This window comes from Pseudomyrmex gracilis, unplaced genomic scaffold (genome assembly GCF_002006095.1).
Source record: "Pseudomyrmex gracilis isolate BER0280 unplaced genomic scaffold, ASM200609v1 scaffold_68, whole genome shotgun sequence".
NCBI lineage: Eukaryota > Metazoa > Arthropoda > Insecta > Hymenoptera > Formicidae > Pseudomyrmex > Pseudomyrmex gracilis.
In genome coordinates, this window is record NW_018020652.1 from 163,434 (window position 1) to 182,368 (window position 18,935).

Genomic DNA, 18,935 nt, shown 5'->3' on the forward strand with positions numbered 1-18,935 from the left:
ACCGATGCGCCGTCTAAATGACGCTTTAATTGCTCTTATTTGTCTCGAAACGTCATAAATCGGGGGGGGGGGGAAGAGGAGCGAGCGAATCCCGTCCGCGAGAAACTCGGCGGTTCTTTCTTCTTTGTATGTGTGTTTAAGGTCGCGAGACACACAATATCGCACGATTTATCGATCAAATGGTAAAGAAACAAAAGTTGACAAGTAGAACGTCCCGCGAACGACGCGCGTACTTGCACGACGCAAAGTACACGCTCTGTCTATCAACCCGGTAATACGGCCACACACAGTCTAGAAACCACGTGACGGATGCGTATTTGCACACACGTCGACATTGCGCCACATATTTGTGTTTCTTCTTGCAAACTATCGTTCTTTACTTTTACTTGTTTTTTTTTTTTTTTTTTTCCATAGAGCGGTATATTTCTGATAACCCTTGGCGGTGATTGAGTCACTCGATTGGGTGTTTCTCAAGCTAAAAATATATTTGACGAAACAGGAACGACATATCAAGGAAAATTAAAAACTTTTGGTAAAACACATCTAACACATAGGAACGCTAAATAGAAAAATAGTAGTAACTACAAAAAATTAAAAAAATAAATTATTTAGTGTATTTACACTTGTGTGAGCGAGGCAATTTTTCTTCGGTAGATCAGAACAACAATCAGAAGTGACCCAACCACCAGACCTTTGAAAGATACACAAATCGCAGTTTTTAATTTATCGGTGGACGAGCGCTATCGAAGTACAATTTCGCAATGATAAATATAGAAAATAAATATTTACCTGTTTGATAAATAGGAAATCACGTCTCGGCACGCTTGTCGCGAACTGTTAAGCGACAGCGTTAATGCGCGTCGGGTGGTGGTCCCGGTCGTCGTCGGACGACCGCGAAACGAAATGCGCGCACGAAGAAAACGTCGGAACATTATAAAAGTCCTCGGTTATTCATTAAATGCAGTACACACGGTCCCGCCCTCCCGCGAAAAACGAGAATCCCAGGAATTCGTATTTCCTCCCGTACATCTTAAAAGAGCCCGGGATGCTCCGGGGCGATCAGAGCTCGCGATTTAGGTACGTGTATCCGGTCGGTCCGAAGGATATAGTGTGGCAACGGGGGACCCCCCGTTCGGTGAACGTGAGGGGGATGCCGGACGAAGGCGGGAGGTGTGGGAAAGCGGGGGGAGGAGAGGTGAAATTTTCGCGTGTTCCTCGAGGTTAACGGAGACACTCGGGAAATTTATACTTCGGCAATAGTAATACCGCGGGTGTGAGGCAGGTGCCGGCGGTGGTCCAGATCGATAGGACATTAAAACACGAGAGGAAACGAGAGAGAGAGAGAGAGAGAGAAAGAGAGAGATCTCACTCTACCTTCGGGGCAGGCGCCTCGACGAATAACCTCGCCATAAACGGAGGAAAGCCTTCTTTTACTCAGCCGTACATCTAACTTCGCCGTGATTTACGTCGCGGATTTTGGCGGGTCACGGTAAAACTCCGGCCACTCTCCATTTAGCCCCCGAAAAATGATGTTGTAAACCGTGACGGTCGGACCCGCCCCGTTATTTGATCAGCGGAAAGCCGGGGGAGGAGAACGACGACGACGACGACGACGACGACGACGACGACGACGTCGTCGTCTCAAGTTTGACATATACTGCGGAAGATAGGGGAAGGGAAGGAAAGTGAGTGATTTCGCAGTCGGCAGTCGTTAGACGAACGCTCCCGTTTCGTTCTTTCCGTTGACTTTTGGGAGAGAGAGAGAGTCGGAAATGCGATAATTAAAACGGACGGGAATTATCTTACCTCGCCGTTATGCCACCGTAAGTCTGATTTACATAAAACGGATCGCCCGGCGCGAGCTCTCTCTCTCTCTCTCTCTCTCTTATCTTCACCGCTCACAACTGGCCCGAATAATTTGTCATTTCGTTTTTCGACTGTAATCTCTTACACTTGGTAACGAAGTTACGGATGTTGTTGCTTTAATCGGCGCTTCGCATGCGCCGCGATTCTCTTAAGAACGCGGGCGCGTCTTTCGGCGACTTTCTTGAAGGAACGAATACACAGCCGCATTTTGAGCAAATCCCACGTGAATGTAACGCGCCAAGTTTCCGTGTAGAGAGAAAGAGAGAGAGAGAGAGAGATTCTAAAATTAATTCCGGGAATAAGTTATATAGTTTCGCTAATTCGCTAATTAAAATATATTAATTTTGATACATGCTCTTCTGACGTATAAACTAACTTTCTGAATAAAAGAGAAGTTTCTAACTCTCTCTTTCTCTCTCTCTCTCTCTCTCTCTCTGCAAGAAAATTACTTGCAACTCATGTTGCTAGAGGAAAGAACACGTACGTAATGTATAACAACCGGGTATCGCTTCGATTGCGTGTATATGCTTCTCAAATGTAAATATAAATAATTTCTCGGTGTTACGTAACCTACTTGTAAAACGTACACATCGAACGTGTGACTATAGCTTTGCTAATTTCAAACACCGTAGCCAAGGCTCACCGTGAATAGAATCTGTATTATCTCAGCTACGGGGCAATCCGTAATCTCGCTACTTTTTTCCACAAAAAAAAAAAAACACAATATCGAATCGACAACATTTCTTACCGCTTTTTTGACGAACGAGACGAATCCATATCCTTTGGACTTGAGAGTCTGGGGATCTCTGACGACCCTGCAATCCCTGTAACACAAATATTATATCTCATCAGATAAAACGAAATAAGATACGAGATGAAAAAAAAAAAAAAAAAACGAGAGAACGAATTATCGACGAAAATGTCGCAGGACGCGACATTGTTTCGGACGAATCAAATCTTTTGTACTCGTTCTTGCGCGAGTTAGACACAAAGATTAAACAACAATATAATTTATTTTATTCCAAATCTAATCGCGTGCTCCTTCTCGCAAGATGTGCGTCAAATTCAAATGTTCCGACAATTCGGTATTTGTTAAAGAAATAATTACCAGATATATGTAAATTGCAACATAATCAAACAATGCCCGCAATAAACAAATTCTCAAAATTGAAGTATTTTCTTATACGTATTAATCGAATTACGAGTTTCGACTTACGTGTGTAAAAAACGTTCGTGATTCTCGGAACCTCGTTTTCCTCACGCCGGAAACGTCCGGCGATGTTTCCGATCGTTGCATTCGACACATCGTCGATACCGCGTAATGAACAAAGTAACATGCAAAATTACACGTTGACCGACCGATTTGTGCGCGGAGACGCTTCGTTTTTCCTTTCCCGTTCGATTTACGACCGAAAATAAACCAACGAAAATCGCGACCGACGCGAGTTCGCGCGTTCTTTCATTTTGCGCGCGAACGCGAAACACGCTTCGAACACGCGCATCTATCTAGATTGACGACTCTAACGCGCGTTCCTCTACACGCTCCCGGCTCGAAGTCACGCGCGATTTGAGATATCGCATCCCGGCCCGAACGCACCGGCCAATGGGAACGCGAGAACGCGCAACAAGGCGCGACAGGCCGGGGGGGGTCGCGCAACGATATATCTATCGATATGAGTGCGGAACGGTAACAAATTCGTTGCAACGAACACAACAACAACTTTTCCATCACACGTCGACGCACCAGCACGTTGCACATGATCTACAATATCGAAAACATGTTTTTTCTCCGTTTCCTTTTTTTGTCACTAGCTTCGCCTCGCGCCGCGCGCAAGGGCAGGCAGAGGGCGTCGGGGTGGGGGGAGAGCCGCCGCGGCCATTTCATTTCGGTCGGCCGAGCGGTGACGACGCGTTCCAGCGCGCTCGGTCAAATTCGTATCAAGGTCAAGCCGCACACAAACACACAAACACACACACACATCACCATTTTCCTCTCCGCCGCTCCTTATTTTCCTTCCCCCAAGTGAGTACTATGTTCAGAACCTTCGTAGAATCAAAACGAAACATATATCCGCATTTTTTTTTTTTTATATTACGCGTGTTTTTACGTCACGCTTAGTTCGTAGACACGTGTCGCGACACTGATATTTCGGCCTGGAAATAAATAAAAGAGAAACGCCCCGTGCAATTACAGAATTTAATTTAAAAATTATACATTTGTTTTCAAAACTTTGTTTTCGAACCGCGAAGTTGATACGTTTAATGTTTTTGTTACTGTTTATGTTTTTTGACTTTGTTATTCGTTTTACAAAGATGCATTTCGATGGTTGTTCACGTTTGATATAAAATAATGTTAACAAAGGAACAAAACGCACAACACACGGTATAAATCGAAAGAATTTGTTTCTAAAATCCGTTTTCGAAACGCGAAGAAGTTTGAAATATTTAACGTTTATCCGCTACTGTTTACGTTTTCAGCTTGACTTTGTTATTTGTTCGTTTTACAATAAAAGCATGTTTTTTCGAGTTAGTTTCCTCGTTCGACATAAAATATGTTGCGAAAGAACAACGCGCGACTAAAGAATTAATATATAAGTCGAGGAAATTGCTTTTCAACTCGGTGTTTGAGACAAAAAAGTTTGGTATTTAATGTTTTTTCAACTTTATTTATTTAGTTGGTTTTATTCGGTTCTTTCGACTGACAAAATTAAACATCGATAAATGTAACGATCGTAAAAGAATGCATCGATCATGAATCGGAATCTAGATTGGAGAAATTGTTCGCGATATCGAGATACACTCGAAGGTGAATTTCGAACGCCGAAACGCTTTGCGATTTTACACGACCACTGGCGACGCGGCGCGATCGTTTTCGCGCTCGTAGCGCATCTACGTATGTTTTTCGATACAGTGGCGTAGCGCGCCAACTTCACTCCCGTCAAATTGGCGCGCAACAGCGGCAGAGAGACGGTAATCGGCTAACAACATTTTCGTAACAAAAGCTTGTGCAATTCGAGTTTTAGTTAAACGTGCGATGTAATAAAAGATTATTAGATACGGATACGAGATACTCTGGCTTGCGAGCAGGCTCCGTTGCGGAACCCGAGGAAAGGCGAAAGATGCGAATTGCGGCACCGAACGATACGGGCTCTGTGAGATTCGCGGGTATGCGAGTTTCACTTTATAACGCGCTTTTTTATTTAACTCTATCGTTAAAGTTTCGTCTTTACGTAACTTTTTTCACACATTTTGTTCTTGTTCTTGCATTTTTAATTTATCTTATAATTTGTTGCGTTTCAGATTGCGGATGCATAACTTTTTGCGGACTCGGTAGCTGTTGCAGCACCGGAGGATCCGGTTCGGGCCGAACAGGACCAACCCGGAGGTGTGTTTCACTTTTATATTAATATTATACAATCAAAATTTAATCATNTAAAGCAAAAGCTATTTGTTGAATTTGCANATTTGAAATATAATTGNCAAAATGACATTTTTGTTACAGAACTGCGGAATGTGCGAATATCCTGCGGACTTGGCAGCTGTTTCAACACCGGAGGACTCGGTAGCTGTTGCAGCACCGGAGGATCCGGTTCGGGCCGAACAGGACCAACCCGGAGGTGTGTTTCACTTTTATATTAATATTATACAATCAAAATTTAATCATCTAAAGCAAAAGCTATTTGTTGAATTTGCATATTTGAAATATAATTGTCAAAATGACATTTTTGTTACAGAACTGCGGAATGTGCGAACTTCCTGCGGACTTGGCAGCTGTTTCAACACCGGAGGACTCGGTTCGGGCAGGATCAACTCGAATATAGGAATTGCAGCCGATCCTGATCAGCGGTATTGGGTTCGAGCAGGATCAACTCGGAGGTGTGTTTCACTTTTATCTTAATATTATGCAATTATTTAATCGTTTAAAGCAAAAGCTATGTTTTAAATTTGCACATTTGAAATATAATTGACAAAATGACATTTTTGTTACAGGACTGCGGAATGTGCAAACTTCCTGCGGACTTGGCAGCTGTTTCAACACCAGAGGACTCGGTTTGGGCAGGATCAGCTCGGGGATAGGAATTGCAGCCGATCCTGATCAGCTCGGAGATAGGAATTGCAGCCAATCCTGATCACCTTGGAGATAGGAATTGCAGCCGATCCTGATCAGCGGTATTGGTGAGTAGCCTTTAGGGTTACAAGGTGATGGGATTGTTTGTTTTGAATATTAGTAATATAAATTTTGGTGTGTGTCCAATAAATTTTAATGCAAATAACTATTGAAAAAAAATTGCGAGAAATAGCATATTTTGGTATAGAAACATATTAAAGATCATACAATTACAAAATTATCATACAATTACAAAATTAATAAAATTATAAATCAAAGAAATTTATTTTTAAACTTTATTTTCGAAACGCATAAGAGTTGTTTAATGGTTTAATGGTATGTTTAATGGTTTTTTGCTATTGTCTGTTTGTTTTTCGCTTAACTTTATTATTCAATTTATAAAGATAATTTTTGATTTTTTGTTTCCTCGTTTGATGTAAATTACATGTTACAAAGAACAACGTACAATTAAAGAATTAATATATTAATTAAAGAAATTAGTATTTGTTTTTAAACTACGTTTTTGAAATGCAAAGAAGTTTGATACAAGTAATCATAACAATTCTCGATATTTTGAGAGAGAGAATATTCTTTTTTAAGATATAAAAGATACATAAAAATAATGGTGCCCGACATTTATTAAAGAACCAATGGTTAAATATGCAAATATTAAAAGAATAAATTATTATAAGAATACAATTATTAAATATGTGAATATTTTATAACAACTTTCAATATTTGAAATATTTTAAAAATCAATTTTTAATTAGCAATTTCTAACTTCACTTATATGAATAATTTGTTATTATTTGTTAATTATTTCTTTAATAAATGTTCGGTCACGTTTGGACACACACATTTACCTTATTCCCTTCTCTCCTTTCCTAATAATATTTATTTTATTTATAAATGTTATTTATGTGCACAAATATATAAAAAAACATGTGATTATACAGCAATGCAATAATATATAATCCTCAATATGTATATTTTAAATATGTTTTGATATGTTTTTAATTATTAGATTTTATAATTTTGCGCGTATAAATATAATATATATATTTTATTATAATTATGGTTTTAAATAATGTCCGGCCGGTTGTTCGGTCAGTGGGACATTTATTTATTTGACGTTTTCTTACATCATAAAGCGCAGTTTTTTATTAGTCTGAGTTAGTTTGCGTTACTCGTTTATTCAGGTAGATCTTGTCCAGTAATTTTCATTGCGCGTAATCATTGGAAAACAATTGCAAGAAATGCAACAATTCAAATGTTTATGTCAAACAATTAATTAATACACAGTATTATTCTGATATTACGAAGGGGGGAGGGTCGGGGATGGCACAGAGAGATCTCAATTTGTTTCACACGCGTCATTGAATTTCGAAAGGCTCATATTCTCGGGAAAAGTACCGGCGACATTGTCGAGCGAATTGGGACCGGACCGTTCTGTCCCTCTCTCTCTTTCACCCTTCCTTTCTCTCCTCGCCCCGCGACGAATTCTTCTTCATAATTAAGATTCCAGTAGCGCGCTCGGCGGACAAAATTAGGAATACTGGAACGCGCGACGTGGCCCCGGAGGCTGCAGTCGTTTCGGCACGAGCTTAAGACGAGGAAATATCCTTTCGACCGAGAGAGAGAGAGAGAGAGATAGAGATAGAGGAAACGGGGGTGGCATTCGCCGCGAATAAAATTCCGCCACGCGTATATACCGAAGTGTTCCTCCCTTTTCGCTTCCCCGGCTTATCCACCGGCTATCTGGAGTACTTTTTTTTTTCCTTTTTTTTTTTTCGACCGCAAGTGAGAATTTTCAAAAGGCTACGTCGCGCGGTATCTACTATCTACTATGCACGGTGATTGATGTAGACCACGGCGGAACTTTGATGTATGACACTTTCCGCGTACCACGGAATGAATTGCCTCCCTCCCCCCCACTCCCGTAGAAAAAATTGCCAGCGTGAAGATGACAGTACTGATCTTCCTCCCTTTTATTGTCTTCTCCTTTGTGATGGATGAAGTGCGAAGGAGCAGCAAGCAATTAGGAAATAGATGGTTGAATAGGCGACTGTGTGTGAAAGCGAATACGCGCGCGAGGTTTATTTTGCATTTTGTTTTTTTTTTTTTTTTTTTTCCAACTCCCACTTGCTCTTTTATTCCGCTGTCCACGCGCTCAAACAGGACGAGGACACTTGGTCACGCGAAGATAAGTCGTTAAACGCATAAAGCGCATTAAGCAAAAACCACAATTTAACGTGTTATGTTTTAAAAAGTTCAGCAAACGACGTTTGCTGTGATACGCACGCGGATGGAAAACGAAGAATAGACGGGTGAAAAAAAAAAAAAAAAAAAAAAAAAACAGAGAGAGAAAGAGAGAAGGAAAAAAAAGCAAAAGGACGACCTCGTTTGGGGCAGAGAGGAAGAGCTTCAAAGAAGGGGAGTTGTCAAAAGAGGAAAGAACGTAAAAGGGAATAAAAGAGGAGGCAGGCGGAATTACGCGCGTTTCAGGCTGCAGCCGGTCGGTACTTCCACTCTGTGCATCAATTTGAATGCACACCTGCCGCGGTTTCGTCCGTAATTAAAACGATTAATCGATCAAAGGACGTATCTAGGCGGAAGCGAAAAGAGTGAGGAGAGAAATTCGCGCTATGTGTACACCTTCCTAATGAGTAACGATAGGGAATAAATTAATGTACAACGACTAATGCGAAACACGCGCTTTAATACTAATTAAACGCTTTTTAAGCTCGTAACGCGTCGCGTCGCGTCGCGTCCCGCCGCCGTCGCCGCCGCCGCCGCTGTCGTGGCCGCGGAAGGAGGGAAGGAAAATCGCGAAGCGCGCGGAATCGGACGCAATTACGAATCGTCAAGCTCGGTCGATTAATCATTATCGGAAATAAATTGTAAGCAAGCGCATTCAAGAATATAATCTCTCGGCGCGGCGTCAGGTTTTCGAGAGAGAGAGAGAGAGAGTAACAAACATATGTATTATGTTACGCGTGTATGTACATAAGCGGATAATTTTAATCGACGATGCTTCCATCCCCCCCCTCTTCTTCTTCCTGTTCGCGGTTATACGCGCAGCGACTTCAAAGGCACTCTCTCCGGAGAACCGCTGCACACCATTTCCGATTGCTTTTGCGCATCGAACGGTCGGCGAAACGTCGTAGTTTACGGGCGCGGAATGTTGAGTGGTCAATATAAGTTAGATGTGGAACACACGCCGGCTAGTCGCCTCCGCCGTTTTCTCTCCCCGCGCGCGCTTCGCATCGCGCGTTTCCAACTCCCTTGCGTTCGGGGGGGAAGGGGGTGCGCGCTCGCGTTCCGTTCGATATGTAGAATATGAGAAAGAGAGATAGATAGATAGATAGATAGATAGAGAGAGAGAGAGAGAGAGAGAGAGAACCGTTGTGTGTTCCCGTTATATAGACGATTGTGCGTTCCCGTTTTCCCTACGCCGTTCCTCTCTTTATGCCCGTTCGCGTACGTCCGGGTCGGCCACGCGGAGTGAAACAATTGGCGCGCACGCTCGTGTGGATTTACGTTCCTCACCGCAAAAAATCATAAATTAATGCACGGTTATTGACGCGATAAATCTCAGAATTTAATTCAGGTTCCGTCGAGTCCTGTCGCGCTCTGTCTCTCTCTCTTCCTATCTTTCTCTCTCTCTCTCTCTCTGTCTCTTTCTCTCTCGTCCTTTTTGGCGGGTGATATAGCCGCGACAATGCCAGAGGCTCACATCCTGGCGGGCAGAGCCTCGATAGGATAAAGAGTAAGTCTGGATTTATTGGCCATCGAGCCAGTCGAGCGCGCGATGGACGTGGCGCGGATAGAAGAGGCTTCGCGCGCGCGGGGGATGGGCGCCGGGGGGGGAGGGGGGGAGTGATGATTCAAATAGCGCCCTAGGCATGTATCCGATGTGACAAATTTCGCACCAGTTGTCTCTCATTCATATCAATATCGCAGCTGCGCGATCGCGCGCGCGCGCGTAATTTTGCATTTCCTTCCGCGTATCGCTCGGTTATTATTCGCACCTATAATTGGCGCGCAAACGCCATCGATAATTGGTGCTCGTTTGCGGGAGATTATTTATATTTTTATCCCGACGATGTGTATATTCACACCCGTCGAGGAGAGAGAAAATCACGAGAGAGAGAGAGAGAGAGAGAGAGAGAGAGAGAGGGGGAGAGACTCTCCGGGAGATATTGTCGCGCAAAATTTCTATAGCCGCAGCAGAGAGAGAGAGAGAGAGAGAGAGAGAGAGAGAGAGAGAGAGAGAGAGGGAATGAGAGAGAGAGGGAATTTGCATCCAAGGATACACCGTAAGTTNACGAGAGAGAGAGAGAGAGAGAGAGAGAGAGAGAGAGGGGGAGAGACTCTCCGGGAGATATCTGATGAAACATTTTTTAAACGTGAAGGTCTATCGAACACACAGAGAGAGAGAGAGAGAGAGAGAGAGAGAGAGAGAGAGAGAGAGAGGGAGGGAATTTGCATCCAAGGATACACCGTAAGTTTAGATTTATCGCCGTCGACTAGGTCGGGCGTGATAGACGCGAGAATGGGAGGGTAGAGTGTGTCGATGTTTCAAATTGCGCGCTAGGGACGTAATCCGCAGAAAGATTGCAGGCTTGTTGTTCGTCGTTCTATCAATTTCGAGATCTTGACTCTGGCGTTGTTTATACGGGGGTGCGATATCTGTTACGATTACACCGACGGGGGGGAAAGTGCTTATTCTTCCGCGCCGTTCGATTTTTTTTCGCGAGAACTAATTCAATCGGTTGTAAAACTTTTCTCTTCTATTCTGCACGAAAAAAAATTTGCCAATCGCCGCGCCGTTACTTTCGAATCGTTACCGTTAATTATTTATTACCGGCTGTTACTTGGCGTTGCGAAAAAATTTACACGCAAGTCGTCGCTTTGTGCGTCGAAATTTAATTTTTTTTTTTTTTTCGTCGAAACGCGCAGCGACTGACAATCGAAAAAAATTAATAGTTAAAATTTGCGGCGGACGATAGACACGACGAGGAAAGACAAAAATTCGAAACGTTATTAAACGTTTTGATTGCGGTTGTTTTTTTTTTTTTTTTTGCAACGAACGAAGCAATTTTCTTAATGCGATTTAATTCTTTTTAAACAATTGAGAATGGTTCAACCGTTTAACAAGTTTCTAGGATTTCGTTCTCTTTAATCCCGAGACAAGTGTAGCGGGAGCCTGTAAAATTCCCAGTGGTAATTCCTCTTATCTCGCAAAGTAAGTTTCTCGGAGATTGATAAAAGCTGCAGTCCAATTTTGATAATTAACATGCGATTCGCTCGTGCGGTATTTACTTAACAATTGCTATGTTTGCGATGTCTGCCTCCCGAAACGTATTCTTACTTCGTAAACACGTACTTTTGCCCGGGAGAATGCCCGATGCATTTCAACAAGTTTAAACCGGTCTTCTCTCAATCCGACTTTTACATTTTCTTTCCTCTCCGCGTCCGTCTTCTCCTCTTCTCCGCGTGCCTTTTCTTTTCGTCCGCTTCCGCTCTTGTCTAAAACGCGTCGTTTCCCCCTTCCGTTATAACCACTTTTATTCCCCCGCTCCTCGCGCGCGTGTACTTTCCCTTATTTTCGAAACATTCAAATGTACTCGATGATATCATAATTGAATCTTTTTCTCCGCGAAAAGTTTTCCCCGGGTTTACCCAGCATGAAAATCAGACATTGATGAAACTCTCTCTCTCTCTCTCTCTCTTCTCGCGCTCGCGTTTGCTTTTTTCTCCGCGTTCGATCCGCCGCCGCGCGCGATTCTTCTTTTAGATAATATTCAAATTACAAATGTAAATCTCGAACAATTTGTCGAACGCGAATTGCTCGGGGTGTGGGTTTGTGGGCGCGTGTGTTTTTCTCGAATCAACGAAGTGTATCTCGCGCGTTTTCGAAAATCTTTCACATATCCTTTCGATATTTCCGGGCATACGTGTCGTAAAGACCGAGGCAATCTTCGCTTCCATCAGCCGACGCCTACATTTCTATCGATATTCATTCAGGCATTCTCTCTCTCTCTCTCTCTCTCTCTCTCTCTCTCTCTCTCTCTCCATCCATTTCTTATTTCGTACCAAGATACTTCTCGATAAAGCGGAGCGCGCGCGGGTTGGAAAAACGCGGATCGTGAATTGACGAAATCGTGTCACGACCTCATCAGTTTCATATCCTTAAGCCGCGAAACTTTCGCGTATTAACCTCCATTCCTTGATGCCGCGCGCTTTTTCATCTTTCATACCGCGCCGGTTTTCCTTTGACTACGTGCTGCGCAGGCAGTCTTTCCATTAGCCGTCGGAAAAATTCAAACTCATTAATTAGGCGCCTAGGAATGGCGCGTCAGCATGAAAATCTTTGTACCGTAGGATCTGGGTCCTTATCGCCCGGGCAACGAAGATTGAAGAACACCATTTTCGCGAGCGTGCGGGAGGAAGGGTGGCGAGGGGGATGGGAAAGGGGGGAAGGGAAACTCGCGACGCGGCGCGGGTACGAGCGGGAACAGATTCATCAATCTACCTACAAATAATCGCCGCGGAGTGCTGTCGTTCATCAGCACTTGATCGGTATTCTCTGGATGCCGTTTATCGATCTCTCTCTCTCTCTCTCTCTCTCTCTTTCTCTTTCTCTCTCTCACATTCTCTGCATCGGACGAATAACAACTTGTCTGTTTACGTGGAATAGAAAATGTGTAACGAGATGTAATAGAATATTTACAAGTTGCCGCGACACACGTAACGACACGGCTTGACATTGAATCGTTGAGAGAGATGATGATTCACGTGACACAATCCCGAGCACGTTGTGCATATTGCATAGAAGCGCGCGATTCACGTTGGTTTTGTCTACGAAATAATTAACCGTCGCAATAATCAACCTCTCTGCGATGAGAGAATTGCACACTCCGTGGTCGCTGGTAGATCCCCGGAAAGAAAAAAAAAAACGTTAACACAACGGAACAATCAGAGAGATGATTGTATATTTCATTTTATTAGATCCCGTCAATTTCACGGGCAATTGCAAAAACATTTTATTTTTTTCCAATTATTTGTAATTTCTTTCCAACATTGAAATAATTAATTAGCAAAACAGTTTTTAGCTTACAGAGATTTTCGATATTTCACACTTATTTTTTCTATACGTTTTCTAATAAAAGTCTTCGGAACATTTTTGTTGCAAGTGGATTGCGTTTTTCGAAATTCGTCATTTTGATTTCGGTTGTTTCTGATGATCAATTAACGCGTGCCAATTTTGATTTGAATATAATCAACGATATTAAAATATAAATTTGACTCACATAAATTCTGAGAGTCAAAGAAAAACAATTTGACGAAAATTGACAAAAACTAGAATATTATCTTTATTTTTAAATTCGTATTAACTACGACGGGATCTTTTAGACCCCATCGCGGGGCATATTGCCGAGGGTTAAGAAGGTGTACACCACATTTGCCGCAATGCATGCGATTACGAGTGTCTTAAATTCGTTGCGCGGATGCAGATAGTGTCGCACGTTCGGCGCACAAATTTCCGCGCTTTTAAAACCTGCGGTTTTAGCCGCTGCCGCTGCGTGTCGGAGCTACAAGGGAAAGCCTTTATCAAGGGTATATTTCGAGTTGAAGGTATACTGCAGTTTTCTGTGCTTGCGGGAGTTGTTATCTTCTCGCCGCGTAATGAATCCCGCGGGATATATAAGTTATGAATTTATAACCCACTCACGCGACCCCTGCGGTTGAAATATTTTTGATAAGAAGTTACACCGCTCTCTCCGTCACTCTGTTCGATTAGCGGAATAGCGGAAGAGCTCTCGAGCTCTTACCACCTTACATTATCATCATTATTACGAAATTCCGTGAGTGGGCCCGGAGATTTCGTTTGGTTTACCCTAAATATATTTCCGTTTAACGCTCGGTCGATCGATCGTCGCCTGTAACCCCCTCTCTCCACCCCCCTCGACCCCCCGTGGGTTTATCCGATCGATTCCGTTCGAGTGGCACGATTCGCAAGAGAGAGAGAGAGAGAGAGAGAGAGAGAGGCCAGAAATGCGCGACCCCGCATAACCAGACCGGTTGAAGTTTACACTATCAACAGGGTTAAGAATGTTTATAAAGCATTAAAGACCAGCATTTTAGCGTAATGCCAGTCAATCAAGTGGCACGATTGTTTGCGCAAACTTTGTTGACCTTAAGTAACGCAGCGGAGAGAGAACTTTATTCTCTCAGGAGAAACAAACTAACTCCTTATATCTCAGAGAGAGAGAGAGAGAGAGAGAGAGAGAGAGAGAGAGAGAGAGAGAGAGAGAGAGAGAGAGAGAGAGAGAGAGAGAGAGAGAGAGAGAGAGAGAGAGAGAGAGAGAGAGAGAGAGGAAGAGAGAGTATATTTTCTCTTAATATACCCTTAATGGCGTACGCGTTCGTCTTCCCCGTCCGCGATTGAGTCTGGAAAAACGCGCGCGACGTGTGTACGTGGGGAAAAGGGGCAGGGGGGAAGGGAGTAGACATTTCCCCCGATTTCCAACGATATCTGCAGAGCGTGTGCAAGGTAATTGGCGAAAATTGTTCGCTCGCGATACCTCCCTTCCCCCCTCCCCCCCCTCGGTCTTGGAAGACTCCGCTCTCTGGAAAACGCCGCGCGCAATAAGAGCGGCGCGAGCGCGGGGAGAGGTTCTATAAAAATCATTCTCTTCATTGATGAAAACGACAGGACGACGAGGAGGGTAGTTTACTTAATTCTTACTAAGTGCACTCAATACCCCGAGCCCCGGCTAATTGTCGATGGGATAGGTCGGGTCGATCGGTGTGGGCGCGGAGTTTCAGACAAAGTCCGTATTGGCACCGACGCCACCCCCAACAGCTCTTAGAGAGTCCCACTAGCTCCAAGTTCGTCTTTTCCCTCGATTTTGAGAAGTCGAATCGCGCGCGATCTCGTTGTTGAAGAAAATTGTGTGTTTTCATCCGCCTCCGAAACTTCCTACTTTTCGTTCGCTGTAAACCGCTTATTAATGTTCCCGATACGTAACACGCGGCATCAGCACCACCGGCCATTACCGAGCCCCTTTTCACCCCTTGCTCCCGATTTACCTTCCTCGTCTCTCTATCGCGCTCATCCCCCTTTCCGCGATATTCACCCCTATAACCAAAGGGTTAACCGGCCCTGCCGTAAGCGAGATTATTACCTAGATAACCGGAAAATTAACTGCAAAATGCGCCGTTTTACCCTTGCCGGTGTGTGCGAGGTTATGGTAATTTTAATAACATATTTATTGCTCCCCGACTGTCCCCCATCACACACACACACACACGTACACACACACATACGCGTACTCTCTCTCTCTCTCTCTCTCTCTCTCTGTCTCTTTCAATGTCCACACAAAAGGCAACACCGAGCGTTTATAGGCGAGAGCAGATAACGCGCCGCTGATTGCGCCACTGCTATTTTGCAAAGTTCGCCGGAGCCGAATTCGTTCGGGCGCGTCGCCAGGTATCGATAATTTATGTCTTTTCTCTGCAACGATGCGTGATATGTGCGTATATAATACGTGTATTAAATATTATTTCAATCCAAATATATTATTTGTCGTACAAATCCCTTTGCCAGCGAATGACGTTCGCGAGAGCGCCGCGTCGGTCGTTGCGAAACAATCGGCCCAATTAAAAATCGGCGTCGGACTGACGTAGATCGAGAGACTGATGAATTATATCATCAGCATGTTGGAAGTATAGCAAAATGTTTTTTTTTTTTTTTTCTACAACAATTATGTAAATTTACAACATCGATCTTGGAAAATTGCGCGCGCGTATTCCGCGATCGGGGAAATAAAACAAAAAAAAAAAAAAAGAAAAGAAAAAAACTATAGCGGGATAAGAAACAAAATAAAAAAGAGGTCTATCTGTAGAGATCGTATGATATTACGTACGTGATAACCGTACGCCAATGTGGAGGTACGGAGGTTGCACAAAAACATACACGAGATAATAAAACGCCGTGGCGCGCGAGCAACGATGATGGCGGCGCTCTTTTCTCTCCTCCGGCCCTTCTTCACGGGTCGGCTAAAACTTCCGGCTGAATGGTAAATGCCTGAGTATTTTCTCCAATCGATACGCTGCATGGCATCTAACGATTACGATAATAAGTTTATCCCCATCAAGGGAGGAGCGCTATATAAGAATATAACGCTTATTATTTTCTCCCGCGTAAATTTTCAGATCGAGCGAAAGATTATATATCTCATCTAATTATTTTATCATACAACGGCGCGCGACACACGGGTGAAAAACAACAATTAACGCGAGTAAAATTCGATTCGCACGAGAGAGACTAGAGAAAAGTAACATTGGAATTTTTATTTATTTTCTAATTGATAAAACATCACGTCTCTTACTCCTAGACTGAGTAAAAGGTGATACGGATAATGTTTTACGCACAGAGCTCAACCGAACTTTGACTTATTGCTTTTTTCTGGTTGCGTTAACAATGTTTGCTTTTTATTCGAGACCGCGGCGGATTGATTTCAACTTTTTCTGGCAACATTATTAAAGTCCTTTAGTAAAAAAAAAAAAACAAAAAAAAAAAAATCTGACAGGTCTCGAAAGTGCCGGCCATTGGATGTTTTACTCTATAGAGCAAATGTTGCACACAACCGGACACGTGCCGGACGTTTATTAAAGAAGTAATTATTGCACGTGCAAATATTGAACGTAACACGGTTCCGAATATGTTTCAAATATTTTTGAAGGTTAATATTTAAGTTCGCAACTTTACGCGTATAAATATTTCGTTTCTTTAAAACAAACGTTATCGGGGGCGCTTGCTTCGATCGTTTGTTCTCTCGCAATGTGTTCGACGCAATCTTCTCGCGCGTAAAAATCTTGTGCGCGTTGAAATTCTAACGTTAGCTCGGCGTTTTTGTAATTTGCTTATTCGGCAACGGGCAATGCAAAATTCGAAAACACACACACACAGATCGCGCGGGTGAATCAGCGACGCGGTTTTTTTTTTACCGATGTTCGTTTTACGAACGCGCGTTGTAACGCGCGGCAATAATCTTTCGTGCCTGCCAAATGACAGGCACTGAAACGGGGAACCGTTTCAGCTCGGCTCGGCATTTCCCTTTCAAAGTACGAAAAGAATTGCCATTTCCTCCGCTTTCTCTACCCCTCTCCCCCCCCTATATCTCTCCCCGTTCGACATGTGGTTTTCGATTACGTTTCACCAATGCGGAGTTTTTCATTAAATTTATCCGCGGCACGCGTGTGGTGTGTTTTGTTTTTTTGCGCTTCGTGTGTATAATAATTAAATATTTATAATCACGACGCCTCGAGTTACACGAAACCGTTTTCCATAAAAAACGTGGAATACAAACGAAAATACATATTTCTGCAGTTGTATCGCAGTAATTTAGGTTTTTTTTTGTTTTTTACACACACACACACACGCGCGCATATATTTGTTTGAATAATTTTAAATACAATACGTATCGCAAACGCGTTTTTTGAACGCGTATTTTGAGGGCATTTTCTCCGACAAGTCGAATCGAAGCGCTTCAACGAGGCTAAATCCTGTTGATCTCTTTATTCCCTGAGCGAGACTCTGATTAATTAACGGTGTAATTGCGCGGTGAGGAAAATTGAGTATTTTCTTGTCTCTCTCTCCGCCGCACACAATCTCCGCGTCTCTAAATAAGGCAAATGTCCCAACCGGACGAGAGCGCCATCGGTCGAACATTTGTTAAAAATATTACAGCGAAGTGTTTGTACACGAAAAAACATTTTTGCTGAAAACACGGCAAGAAGATTAGTCGCCGTGTGACTCGGCACAAGAAATTTGCCGAGCGAATTAAATTTGTTGTTTCGCCTGTAAAAAGTTTTTTCGTTTGATGGCAAATAAAAAAATTTGCCGAGTAGACTCGGCAAAACGTTTTCTCGCTGTGAAACTCTTTTATTTTTTTTCCCCCCCGCGTGACACACGTGACGCTCGTGCGCGTTTCTTTTCTTTTTGGTCTCGATGCGTTTAAAATAAAATCTGTCAACGTAAGATACCGATGCAAAATTTAAATTCTTACTCGGCGCGCATAGAATTTGCGAGATGTGTGAATCGTTGTCGTGAATAGAGACGAACTGCTTAGCGTCAACGATAAACAAACCTGAGCGGCATGTTGAACACGAATGCGGATTTTCATAATTTAAGTTCGCAAATATAATTAAATTCCCGAATGCGGCAGCTTGTGCGCGCGATGTGATACGCGGAATTAGTTATGAAACCATTTGACGTCGCGGAGGGACAAGGGGGGAAAGGGAATGAAGTTCGTCGTCTTTCACCGCGCCGGAAAACGACCGAATCTTGTGATAAATTATTCATGCCTTGTGTAAAATATAAAATATAATATAATATAATAATAATAATAATAATAATAATAATAATAATAATTCCGGGACCTTTCTCTTCTCTGTGTGTGGTGGTGTAGCCGGCGCACTGCGCTAATTAAATCATAAAAAGGCCGCGCGGTAGTTAAGGATTAAAGCGGCGGTTGTACGTTACTTTCCCGTGTAATTAAAGTAAATTACTACGATGAGTTAACAACGAATTGGCTACAGTTTGCGAAAGTTTGCATCTAGCCGGAATACGAGCGAGGGTCGCGGAGAAACGCGTGAAACTTAGAATCTCTCTCTCCTTCGTTCTCGGGAGGGGAGGGGGTGGGGGGGGTTAACTTCGAGGGGAGCCGAAATAACGAAGGGTTAAGATGGCAGATACAAGGGGTCGGCGATGTCTTGTAGCCCCCGATATGGCTTCGTTAAAAGGATTAGACGGCTTTGAAGTTACGTCAACTGAAATTGTGCTACGTCGAGCGAAAAGGCGGCGTCCGGTTGAATTGCGAATCTCTCTCTCGCTCTTGCTCTCTTTTTTCTTTTCTTTTCTTTTCTTTTCTTTTTTTTTTTTTTTTTT

At 43.1% G+C, this 18,935-nt stretch overlaps 1 protein-coding gene across 15 annotated transcripts in view; it reads right to left on the minus strand.

Moving 5' to 3' along the window:
- The window catches only part of LOC109854490 (nucleolysin TIAR), a 455,086-nt gene that overhangs the window by 47,536 nt on the left and 388,615 nt on the right, over positions 1 to 18,935 (minus strand). For all 15 annotated transcript variants that reach the window (XM_020427608.1, XM_020427620.1, XM_020427609.1 and 12 more), the window contains one exon: positions 2,615 to 2,690. In XM_020427608.1, the coding sequence (XP_020283197.1) occupies positions 2,615 to 2,690 (76 nt within the window). The remainder of the gene's footprint in view (positions 1 to 2,614; positions 2,691 to 18,935) is intronic.